This window comes from Lithobates pipiens, unplaced genomic scaffold, assembly GCF_037356315.1.
Source record: "Lithobates pipiens isolate NorthernLeopardFrog02 unplaced genomic scaffold, aLitPip1_a1.2 Scaffold_8, whole genome shotgun sequence".
Classification (NCBI taxonomy): domain Eukaryota; kingdom Metazoa; phylum Chordata; class Amphibia; order Anura; family Ranidae; genus Lithobates; species Lithobates pipiens.
In genome coordinates, this window is record NW_027507903.1 from 681,201,879 (window position 1) to 681,214,241 (window position 12,363).

General features: G+C 44.7%; 1 protein-coding gene across 1 annotated transcript in view; it reads left to right on the forward strand.

The window, feature by feature from the left end:
- The window catches only part of LOC143962099 (E3 ubiquitin-protein ligase TRIM39-like), a 36,278-nt gene extending 24,429 nt beyond the window's left edge, over nucleotides 1–11,849 (forward strand). The window contains exon 2 of the mRNA XM_077471426.1: nucleotides 7,504–11,849. Coding sequence (XP_077327552.1) covers nucleotides 7,591–8,919 — 1,329 coding nt within the window. The 5' untranslated portion in view covers nucleotides 7,504–7,590 and the 3' untranslated portion in view covers nucleotides 8,920–11,849. The remainder of the gene's footprint in view (nucleotides 1–7,503) is intronic.
- The last annotated feature ends 514 nt before the right edge of the window (nucleotides 11,850–12,363 follow it).

The following is a 12,363-nucleotide window of genomic DNA, read 5'->3' on the forward strand; positions in this document are numbered from 1 at the left end:
TCTCATTCCCGGGACTTTCTTTCAAAGTGGAACCCTGGGGTTCCTGGTAATGTAGGCTTCCTAGGGTAAACGGTGTAAGGTATCTGTAGGTCGGATCCAGGTGGTACCAGAACTTTCGGGCGTTGACAGACCAGGATAAAACTGCAACAGTGCAGTAAGAAAAAATAGAAAAACATGAAACAAAAGATCAAAACAGAAGTTAATAAAAAAGGAGATCTCTGATGAGATCCGAAGGCACTATAAATGCCCATTTACGTGGGGGGTACAAAAGGTGAGCGCTGGAGATCCTCTAGCGACCGGGAATTGGCAATCAAACAGCGAGTTGCAGCAGATTTCTCAAGGAATCCTTGGTTTGTTTTTTTTCCATCGTCTCCGCTGGACCATCTGCCAGTCTCCCTGAGTCTCCAGCCGGACAGGTGGGGATGAGGCCGAGGGAGCAGCAGGTTCCTCAGGGATGATGTCAAGGGTGCGTAGCAAGTCTAGCCCTTCTTGTAATGTGGAGACCACCGAGGATTTACCTTCATGGGTAATTAGGAGCTTCAGGGGGTATCCCCAGCGGTACGGAACTCCATGGTAACAGGGAGAAGAGCTTTGCGCCTCTGCAAGGTAAATTGGGAGAGGTCAGCGAACAACTGCAGGTGGGAGAATTTTTCTGGGAGCTGGGTCTCTTTCCTGAACGCTGAAAGAAGTTGCTCCTTAGTGTGAAAGAACATCCCGCGGAATATTGTCAGGCAGGTGTGAAGGCTTAGGAAGTCTGTGAATACGGTCAATAATCACATCTTGATCCGACAGAGCGGGCAACAGGGTTTTCATGAGGTCCTGAATGTAATGGGCAAGCTGTGTGGGGAGGACGGTCTCAGGAATCCCTCTGACTTTGACATTATTGCGCCTGGACCTGTCTTCCAGGTCGGCCATCTTAGATTTAAGCCACTCAATGTCCTCAGACTGATCATTGTGTGCATTAACTAAGGTGTTGTGAGCAACCGCAAAGTCCCCCATTTTCTGTTCCACATGATCCATCCTGCCGCTCAGTACTCCAACTTCAGCTTTAAAGTTACTAACACATTGCATAAAATCTGTGTGAAGTGAGGCACGCAGGGAGACAAGCATGTCTTTCAGGGTGGATTCAGAGACAGGCTGGTTAGTGGCAGGGAACTCAGATATGCAGTCATGAAGTTCTCTAGTGTCAGTAGATGAATTCTGTTTAGCGCTCACCTGCAGTGTTTCTCCTGACAGTCTTGGCCTGGATTTCGCTGGGCTGCTGCTGATCGGCGTGGACGTCCCTGGCGACCTCCTCCCCTGTCTGTCGGAGGGTGCTGGGCTCCCCGAGGAGGCTGAGGAGGGACCAGGGGAGGAGTGCATGCTGCCGCCGGCGCCATCTTGGCTGGATTCGCGGGCCGCCGGTGGGAAGAAATCCGGCAGTTTTTTAGGCTGCCCAGAGCCTCTCCTCTTTGGCGACATCTCCGGAGTGCGAGCGGGCTCTCTGGAGTGATTCAGTGCGGTTTCGCAGGCGCAGGGGGTCCACAATGCGGATATTGTCCCGCCGCTGGAGCGGAGCTCTTCTCCTATGCACCCATCCACCAGCGCGCGGTAGCCACGCCCCCCGTAATTAAAATTTTTGATGCAATGCAGTTTTAAATGACTTTTTTCCGTTAAATGTCATTTTGTGCAGGCACTGTTCTAAACATGGGAAACACATTATTCCACTTCACAGGCATACTACAGACACCCCCCAGGCACGATATTTAAAGAAATATTTCACATTTTTTTCACTTTAATGGTCATTAAAATCAGTGCTCCCAAAAAAAACGTCTGTTTAAAAAAAAAAATGGCATTGATCCATGTCCCCTGGGGCAGGAGCCAGGTCCCCAAACCCTTTTTAGGACAATATCTTGCATATTAGCGATTAAAATTAGCACTTATTATTTCGAACGTTCGAGTCCCATAGACTTTAATGGGGTTCTAAAGTTCGTACAAATTTTCGGTCCGTTCGAAAGTTCTGGTGCGAACAGAACCGGAGGGGTGTTCGGCTCATCCCTACTATAGAAGTCTCGGAGTCTGACAATTATCTTTGCATCTACCTAAGGTGTCCTGGCCCCAACCCTCTCTCCCAAAGTTCTGTTTAAGAGACAATAAATCTCTTTGCATTCAAATAGTGTCTGGTGCCCACCATTTAATCTTGCATTATACCCACCATGCCTTGTAGCCCACTCTACACTGAAGGATGTCAGCTATCCCTATCTCTGGAGGTCACCATTGGGCCACATACCTACATATACATAGTACAGGATGTGCATCGAGTTGCATCAACACTCCTGATAAAAAGGTTACCAAGGTTACCAGCTAAAGTAATGGGGATGATCTAGGAAAAATGTACTTTTATTGTTTTCTGCTGAGCACTACAGTGGAACCTCAAATTACGAGCATAATCCGTTCCAGGAGAATGCTCAAAATCCAAAGTACTCGCATATGAAAGCGAGTTTCCCCATTGAAGTCAATGGAAATGAAAATAATTTGTTCCGCATTGACTTCAATAGCAAACAATACCGCATGCGGCCAGAGCCGGGGAGCACCCAAATGCCTTAGAAACTGCCGAAAAGGCCCGAGGACACCTCGGCTGACCTCGGCAAACCTCGGAAAGACTTTGTTCCCGAGATTTGCAGAGGTCAGCAGAGCTGTCCTCTGGCCTTTCCGTACATTTCCGAACGGCGCCCCCCGTGCCCCCTCGTCATTTCCGTGCATTTGGATTGGTGCCCCCCCAACTCAGACTAAACACGGTACTGGACACCGCTTTGGCCTGAATCGTGCTCGTTTTGCGAGACAACACTCGCAAACTGAGTTCCGATATTTTTAAAAATATAGTGCTCGTATTGCGAAACTCTCGTTAACCGGCTATAGTGCCATTTGTACTACTAAAAATATGAAAAACACCAGAGCAAAATGTAATAATGCATTAAAGTGTTTGTACACCTATGCCAGAAGTCTGCCAAGCAAAATAGGTGAGTTGGAAGCTCTGGTGCATGAGGAGAGCTATGATGTAATCGGTATTCCTGAAAATTGGCTTCAATCCTCACATGACTGGGCTATTAATATTCCTGGCTATGCACTCTTTCGGAGAGGCAGGGTAAAAAGGAAAGGTGGAGGGGTCTGTCTCTATGTGAGAAGTGATCTCAAAGCAAGTGTGAAAGAGGATTGTGTTAATGTTAATGAGGAGGTGGAGACTCAGCTCCTTGCACAGATAGAAAGGGCTGCAAGGGCTGGGACAGTGATAATAATGGGGGATTTTAACTACCCAGAAATTGACTGGAGTAATGGCACTGCTGGGACAGTTAAAGGGCAAAAAGTTATAAACCTACTACAGGACAATTTTATGGTACAGTTTATTGAGGCCCCAACTAGGAATGAAGCTCTGTTGGACCTGGTAATCTCAAGCCATGCAGAGCTTATTACCAATGTCCAGATAAAGGAACACCTGGGTAGCAGTGATCATAACATGATTTCATTTGATGTTAGCGCTAAGCAAGAAATACATACGGGGAAGATAAAAACACTTAACTTCAAGAGAGCAAATTTTCCAAGGATGAGGGCTGCTCTCCAGGACTTAGACTGGGAGAGAATATTGACATCAATGGGCACAGAACAGAAATGGGAATTCTTCAAAAAGACTGTTTTTGAACTCACTGCAAAGTATATTCCCATGGGCAATAAGTTTAAAAGGCTAAAAACAAAACCTATGTGGCTCACAGCTAAAGTTAAAAAAGCTATAAACTATAAGAGCAGATCTTTTAAAAAATATAAAAATGAAGCAACACTAAAGTCAGTTAAATGTTACAAAGAATTTAACAGAATATGTAAAAAGGAAATCAAGGATGCAAAAATTCAAAACGAATGACAGATTGCAAGGACAAACCCCCAAAAATTCTTCAAATATATTAATAGTAAAAAAGTCAAGTCTGAGCATGTAGGCCCTTTACAAAATAATCTAGAGTTGGTGACTGAGGACAAAGAGAAGGCTAATTTCTTAAATACTTTCTTCAGCTCTGTGTATACAAAAGAGCATGGGGGAGCTCATGTCCATAATGGGGGTGGTAGTGACACAGCCCCAAATGATCCACAATAGCTCAAAAGTGATATGGTCCAAAAATATTTAGACAGAATAAAGGTGGATAAAGCACCTGGACCTGATGGCATCCACCCACGGATCCTAAAAGAATTGAGCTCTGTAATTTCAGAGCCATTGTATCTAATTTTTAGGGACTCATTAATGACAGGAATAGTACCACTGGATTGACGCAGGGTGAACGTGGTGCCTATATTTAAAAAGGGATCAAAGTCTTTACCAAGTAATTATAGACCTGTTAGTTTAACTTCTATAGTTGGGAAGATACTGGAGGGATTAATAAAAGATCACATAGACGAGTTCTTGCTGGAAAAAAACACTTTAAGCAACAGACAGCATGGATTCATGAAAGACAGACATTGCCAGACAAACCTGATTTCTTTTTATGAAGAGGTAAGTAAAACCTTGGACAGAGGGGTGACGGTGGACGTGGCATAATTGGACAGAGGGGTGGCGGTGGACGTGGTATACTTGGACAGAGGGGTGGCTGTGGACGTGGTATACTCGGACAGAGGGGTGGCGGTGGATGTGGTATTGTGGTATACTTGGACAGAGGGGTGGCGGTGGACATGGTATACTTGGACAGAGGGGTGGCGGTGGACGTGGTATACTTGGACAGAGGGGTGGCGGTGGACATGGTATACTTGGACAGAGGGGTGGACGTGGTATACTTGGACAGAGGGGTGGCGGTGGTGGTGGACATGGTATACTTGGACAGAGGGGTGGCGGTGGACGTGGTATACTTGGATTTTGCAAAAGCATTCAACACAGTTCCCCACACACGGCTCATGTGTAAGGTCTACAGGTTTGGAAATATCAGTTTGTAAATGGATAGAAAATTGGCTTAATGACAGAATTCAGAGAGTAGTGGTTAATGATTCTTACTCTGAATGGTCTAAGGTTATGAGTGGTGTACCCCAAGGTTCAGTGCTGGGACCCTTACTTTTTAATATCTTTATAAATTATATTGGGTCTGGGATCAAAAGTAACATTTCCGTCTTTGCAGATGACACCAAGCTATGCAGTGCAATAACGTCCTTACAGGATGTCTCCAATTTACAAGCCGACCTCAATGCTCTGTCTAATTGGGCGATTATGTGGCAGATGAGGTTTAATGTTGAGAAATGTAAAGTTATGCACTTGGGGGCTAAGAATATGCATCATACACGCTAGGGGGAGTACAACTGGGGGGATCCATAGTGGAGAAGGATCTGGGGGTTTTGGTAGATCATAAGCTCAATAATAACATGCAATGCCAAGCTGCGGTTTCCAAAGCGAGCAAAGTCCTTTCCTGTATAAGAGAGGTATGGACTCCAGAGAGAGAGATATCATTTTGCTCCTGTTCAAGTCATTAGTAAGACCTCATCTGGAATATGAAGCTCAGTTTTGGGCTGTAGTTCTCAAAAAGGATATTGGGGAACTGGAGAAAGTGCAGAGAAGGGCAACCAAACTGATAAGAGGCATGGAGGAGCTCTGCTATGAGGAAAGATTAGAGGAACTGAATTTATTCTCTCTTGAGAAGAGGAGATTAAGGGGGGATATGATCAACATGTACAAATATATAAGAGGTCCATATAGTGAACTTGGTGTTGAGTTATTCTCTGTACGGTCAACCCAGAGGACAAGGGGGCACTCTTTACGTCTAGAGGAAAAGAGATTTCACCTTCAAATACAGAAAGGTTTCTTCACAGTAAGAGCTGTGAAAAAGTGGAATAGACTCCCTGCAGAGGTGGTTCTGGCCAGATCAGTAGATTGCTTTAAGAAAGGCCTGGATTATTTCCTAAATGTACATAATATAACTGGGTACTGACATTTATAGGTAAAGTTGATCCGGGGAAAATCCGATTGCCTCTCGGGGGATCAGGAAGGAATTTTTTTTCCCCTGCTGTAGCAAATTGGATCATGCTCTGCTGGGGTTTTTTGCCTTCCTCTGGATGAATTGTGGGCATAAAATTGGGTATATTGGATTGTACGATTATTATTTTATTTTATTGTTTTTAAGGTTGAACTGGATGGACTTGTGTCTTTTTTTCAACCTGACTAACTATGTAACTATGTAACCGCCTTACTCGCAATCCAAGGTTCCACTGTATTTGTGTCCCTAGCTGTTTGGCATCTCCTGCTCTATGATCACAAGGTCCCCAGTGTTTTTTCTCCTGCTCCCGCTCACTAATCACACAGCCCTTGGCATCCTCTCCTACTGCTTCCATGCACTGATCACACAGCCCACATCATGCACCTTATCAATCAGCAAAGGTCTGACTTTTGTTTTTATAACAGAGATCAACTCAATTTACATATGCATGTTTAAAGCAGAGTCTCACCCAAAAATGGAACTTTTGCTTTAAGTACTTGTGACCCCCTGACATGCCACATTTAGCATGTCATTTTTTTTTGGGGTGGGGGAAGTGGGTACCTAGTTTTCACGGGTACTCAGCTCCCATTTCCTCTCCGGGCACCGCGGCTCAGATAGGAATTTCACCCCCCCTCCCTCCCTACAATCTTCTGGGACATGTCACAGGTCCCAGAAGATTGTCCGGCCATTCACAGTGCACAGCACGACTCGTGCAAGTGCAGTGTATGCCCGGCGAAGTGTGAAGCCACAGCCAACCGCCCACACTTGCAATGCAGGCGCTACACAGAGAGGAGGGGGAGAGGAGCGAGGCTCTGTGCGCCCGCATCAATGGTGCAGCCTCATCAGCACCCATCGGTGAAGCCTATCAGCGCCCATCAGGGCAGCCTTATCAGTGCCCATCAGTGCAGAGTCATCGGTGCCCATCAGTGCAGCCTCATCAGCGCCCATCAGTGCAGCTTCATCAGTGCCCATCAGTGCAGCTTCATCAGTGCAGCTTCATTAGTGCAGCTTCATCAGTGCAGCCTATCAGTGCCCATCAGTGCAGCCTCATCAGCGCCCATCAGTGAAGGAGAAAAGTTACTTATTTACAAAATCAGCCTGGGCAGGAAGGGGTAAAAGTGCCCGGTATTGAAGTGGTTAAAAAAACATTTCAGTTACATGTGTTCCTACTTTATGAAAGTCACAACAGTGGGACATGTATACCGTATAAGCATGAATTGATTTAAGGACGAACTTACCTGGGAGTCAATCACTTCCCTTCCTACAATATGACAGCAGTTTTGGTGATAGGTCCCCTGGGAAGGGCAGTTAGTTTACCTGTCGATTTGTCTTAAATGATGCAGAGCTGATGACATCATTTTAAAATGATGAAGTAGCTGCCTGCCTAGTACAGTGATGACTGAGTCGGTACAACATGGGGACAAAAGTGTGATTAACTGACATCTTACTATAGAAGAATGTCATGATTAATATATTTTTTTGTCCTGTAAGAACAGCCAATCATGAATTCCTATTTTTCTAATTTCAGCAATGTCCAAAGGTCCATGAAACCACTTTGAGGTAATCTCAGAGAATTATCAGAGACTTTCATTTCATTTCTCTTCTGCTGTCAGCGATGGCGTCTACTGATCTGAGAGCTGAGTTGGAATGTTCCGTCTGTCGGAAAATTTATAAAAATCCTGTAATGCTGAGATGTGGACACAACTTCTGCCGGAACTGTATTGATCGTGTGCTGGATAAACAGGAGGGGTCTGGAAGATATTCCTGTCCTGAATGCAAAAAAAAGTCGAAGAGTCGTCCTGCACTGCAGAGGAACAACAAACTGCGCGACATAGTGGACACATTCCTGTCTTCTCAGCGAGCTCAGAAAAAGTATGGAGTGAAAAAACTGAATGAGGCTTCTGGGAAGAAGAAGAAGAAGAAGAAACCGGGGGATGATCTGCAGAAGCTTCGGGCAAAGATAAAAGAGACGGAGGAAAGAGTCCAGAGTCTGCAGGAACACAAGAGGAACGTAGAAAAAAAAGCCACTGGTGACACCAAGAGAGTAAAGGATGTGTTTAAAGATATCAGAAGATGGCTAGAAGACCTAGAGAAGAGAGTTCGGTGGGAAATTTCCTGGCAAGCAGAGCAGGTCTCTCTCTCTGTGTTGAAAAGGATCCGGGATCTGGAAATAAAGAAGGAGGAGCTGTCCAGGAAGTTGCGTCACATTGAGGAGCTGTGTAACGTGACGGATCCACTGACTGTCTTACAGGAATCAGACACAGGTGACTTGTGTGATACTGAGGATGGAGATAATGAGGACAGAGAGAGACATGAGGAGCTCCTCCGTGATGGAGGGGGTCTGGATATGGCCAAGATCTTAACAGAGGTAAATATAACTTTCTATATCAAGGAAGCTGCAGACATATTACTGGATGGAAACACAGCTCATAATGATCTACAGATATCAGATGACAGGAAAACTGTATCCTGGTCAAAGATAAACCTGAATCACCCAGAAACACCAGAGAGATTTACAAATTATCTTCTGGTGTTGAGCAGTCATAGTTTCCAATCAGGTCAACATTACTGGGATGTGGATGTCAAGGAATCAAATTGGTGGAGAGTCGGGATGTGTTACCCGAGTATAGGCAGGAAAGTTTGGCAGGCAGGATTAGAAAATGCAGGATTGGGAAAGAATAAGAAGTCCTGGGGTTTGCTCAGGTCTATAAATAAGTATTATGTGAGACATGACAGTAATCGGACCCTCTTACCCCCCAATCCCTCCAGTAACAGAGTCAGGATATATCTGGATTATGAGGCCGGGCGGATCTCCTTTTATGATCTGTGTTACCCGATTCGCCACCTCCACACCTTCACCACCACCTTCACTGAGCCCCTCCATGCTGGGATAGGTGTAGGAGATGGTTGTATAAAGATATGTGGGGGGAATCCTATGATGTGAGAACTCCGCCCAGAAACTGGTGACATCACAGGAAGGGAGGATGGGATTGGTAAAGCGAGGAGCCAATGTTTGAAGATAGTGGTAACTTTAATTATCACATATTTAATTCATTAATTAACATGATTATAACTGCAGATTAAGTCTGATTTCCAAGAACAGCCACCAGATTTAGAAATGTGTCTCAGGAAGTGTTGCTGGTGTTAAAATAAAAACAGATTTACAATTAAGTCTGTTTCTTTTTAATAATATATTTGCAAAATTATCTATATTATCTATATACAGCATATCTATAGAAAGTACGATTTAGGTTCAATAAAAGGGTGATGGTTATTTTATTCTTAATTTTTTTTCTGTATTCTCTATATTTTTTGGTATATGTATGTAATCAATGCTCAAACAGTACAAGCATGCAGTGTAAAGAGAACTTTTACCACATCGTCTTCCATTGAATGCCAGCGAGATCTCATGTTCTAGCTACCATATTTTCATATGGCCATATGCACAAGCCCTAAGCTGATGGGAGCCCCTGCTCCCATCAGCTGTAGAGTCACACCTCCCCAGCTGGATTGGTCCTTTGTGCAAGAAGTGCCTTATTTAAACCAGGTTCCTGGATCTGTTTTTTCCTCGCCTGACCCTGATCTTCTATTTCCTTGGCATTCCATGGTTGGTGACCTTTGCCTTGTACCTGAGCTACTCTCCTGGGCTACTTTTTGGAATTTCCACATGGACTTAACCTTGGATTGTTTACTAGACGACAGGTGAAGCCTTGACTTTATGTTTGTCTGCTACCTACCTTGACTTCAGAACTTGCCTTCTACCTGCCCTAACCTTGGGCTGTCTGAGGATTCAGCCACTGTTTACTGCCTTGCCCAGGCTCAAGACTACAGTTACACTTCCTTGTTTCAGTCACTCTGTCCTGGTGCCATCTAACCAGAAACTAAAGCATTGTGTTTCCTTTTGGCTTCCCTTTCCTTGGTTTCCTTTTCCTCCCTCTGTCCTTGATTGACATGATAGGAAAGAAATGCTGCAAACTATGATTGCCTGCAGTGGAAGCTGGAAAGATAAGCCCTGCCGCAGATAATTTTGGGTCTCAAGAGTGATGTAGCCCCACCGAAAAGTGATGTAGCCCCACCGAAGAGTGATGTAGCCCCATCGAAGAGTGATGTAGCCCCACCGAAGAGTGATGTAGCCCCATCGAAGAGTGATGTAGCCCCATCGAAGAGTGATGTAGCCCCATCGAAGAGTTATGTAGCCCCACCGAAGAGTGATGTAGCCCCACCGAAGAGTGATGTAGGCCCATCGAAGAGTGATGTAGGCCCATCGAAGAGTGATGTAGGCCCATCGAAGAGTGATGTAGCCCCATCGAAGAGTGATGTAGCCCCATTGAAGAGTGATTTAGCCCCATCGAAGAGTGATGTAGGCCCATCGAAGAGTGATGTAGCCCCATTGAAGAGTGATTTAGCCCCATCGAAGAGTGATGTAGGCCCATCGAAGAGTGATGTAGCTTCATCGAAAAACTGCTATCTCTTAAGCCTTCTAGCAGAGCATTTGACAGGCCATAAGGTATCCTCACTATAATTTGGGGTCATAAACCTCTAGAGCAAGAGACTTTAATGAAGCCCTGTCATAAAATAGCCATTAATCACCCCTTGGTCTGGTGTTTTTGTAAATGGTTAATAGTCATTGTAAACCCCCATGGGAAGAGACTCCTTATGCAGGTCATAATTACCCTAACAAAGCAATTGTGATCAATGTACATTTGTGTCTGGCTCCACGTGACCTAAAAATGCCCTTCCATTCAGCCTTCTACTCTAGTCATATGTCATAATAGGTCAAATATGCTGTCATTAGAAAAAGTTAAATTAAGGGAATGTCCACTGAAAAACAATCACACATTTTAGCCCACCTGCCCCACACCCCTCAACACTTTTTTTTGAAGGTGGTCAGTTCAGTAACACCACCCTCATCCAGGAGAGGCAGTGCAGACCTGGGCAGCGCAGTCAGGGAGCCCTGGAGGAAACAAGGCAACCAGGGAGAGGAAAAGGGAAACGATTCTGGGAGGATCTATGGCCAGGGAAAGCGAGACAGCCAAAGCCCACAGGTACTGTTTGGGGGGGGGGGGGGGCAATGAACCCCAGGGTAATGAGCCAGTAGTCTGGCGAAAGGGCAGACATTACCCATGCGGGTACCCACTTGCATCAAGCCCCAGGGTTTATATCATAAGGGAAAGAGAGGCCTGAGGGGAAAGAGAGGATAGAGTTGCTCAACCCTGTTTAGAGTCCTGCATCAGGACTGCTGCTGTGCAAAGAGAGGTAGAAATTTCAGGGGAAGACCTGCCATAGATGGAGCAGCCTACCTCTCATCTGTCTGTAGTACTGGCATTCAGAGTACTGCAGGGAGACTGAAACCAAGAAGGACATGTGCCGGAGGTTGGATAGTTGAGCTTTACCTCTTCGGGCTTACTGCTGCCTATTGCAGAATTTTGTCAAAAGGGCACCCCTGAACACTTTCACCGTTAATTGTTTGAAATGTTCTCAAAATAAATATTTTCACCTGTGGCTTACAGGTACCTTCTTGAAGGTTAGGTGCTATACTGTAGAGTTTAAAGCACCCCATAGCCAGCATACTTTGATAGATTTATCCCCTGGACAGTGGTTGCTAGGGTCTAAAATTGCAGTTAGGCCCATATAGTCAGCTCTTCATTGATTGTTGGCTAATATTGCTTGCGGTGTCATTATCCACCCACTCGATGCATTTCAGGCCTTTCATTGGTGAGAAAGAAAACAAAAACAGACTCTATGTACCATGCTGTGATATTGACTTCTATCGCTGTTATTAATGCACTGTATTTACTATTGTCAATCCTGGTAACCAGTTTCTTTCTTCAGGACTTATTACTGTTTTTAATAAAGCCAATATTTTCTCATTGATTGGTGTGTCAGTGTGTTTGAGTCAGCTTAAGGGGCGAGTCATCACTGGAAATGGCCGGGGATCCAAAAATTTCCAGCAGCTCCTTCGGGGATGAGTGCTGCACAGCAATCACATGTGAAACAAACACCAGTGTATGGTGCCTCAATAAATATAAGTGAAAATCAACAAATTCAACAAAAAAAATGCAACAAGAAATGTATCTACGTCTTTAAAATGGAATACACCACCTACAGATTAGAAAAAAATAATAATGAAAGAGTAATTGTATATACAAACCCTAGAAAAAAAAAAGTATGGAATCACCACTCTTGGAAAATGTTAATTCAATTGTTTAATGGTGTAGAAAAATAAAAATAAAAAAATCACAGGCATGCCTCAAAACTATTTTCATTTAACACTCCAACCTTGTGGCTTTAAAGGCCCGTACACACGATCGGACTTTTTGACAACAAACATGCAAATTAGCTCTTTTGGAGCAACATCCGACCGTGTGTACGCTCCATCGGACAAACT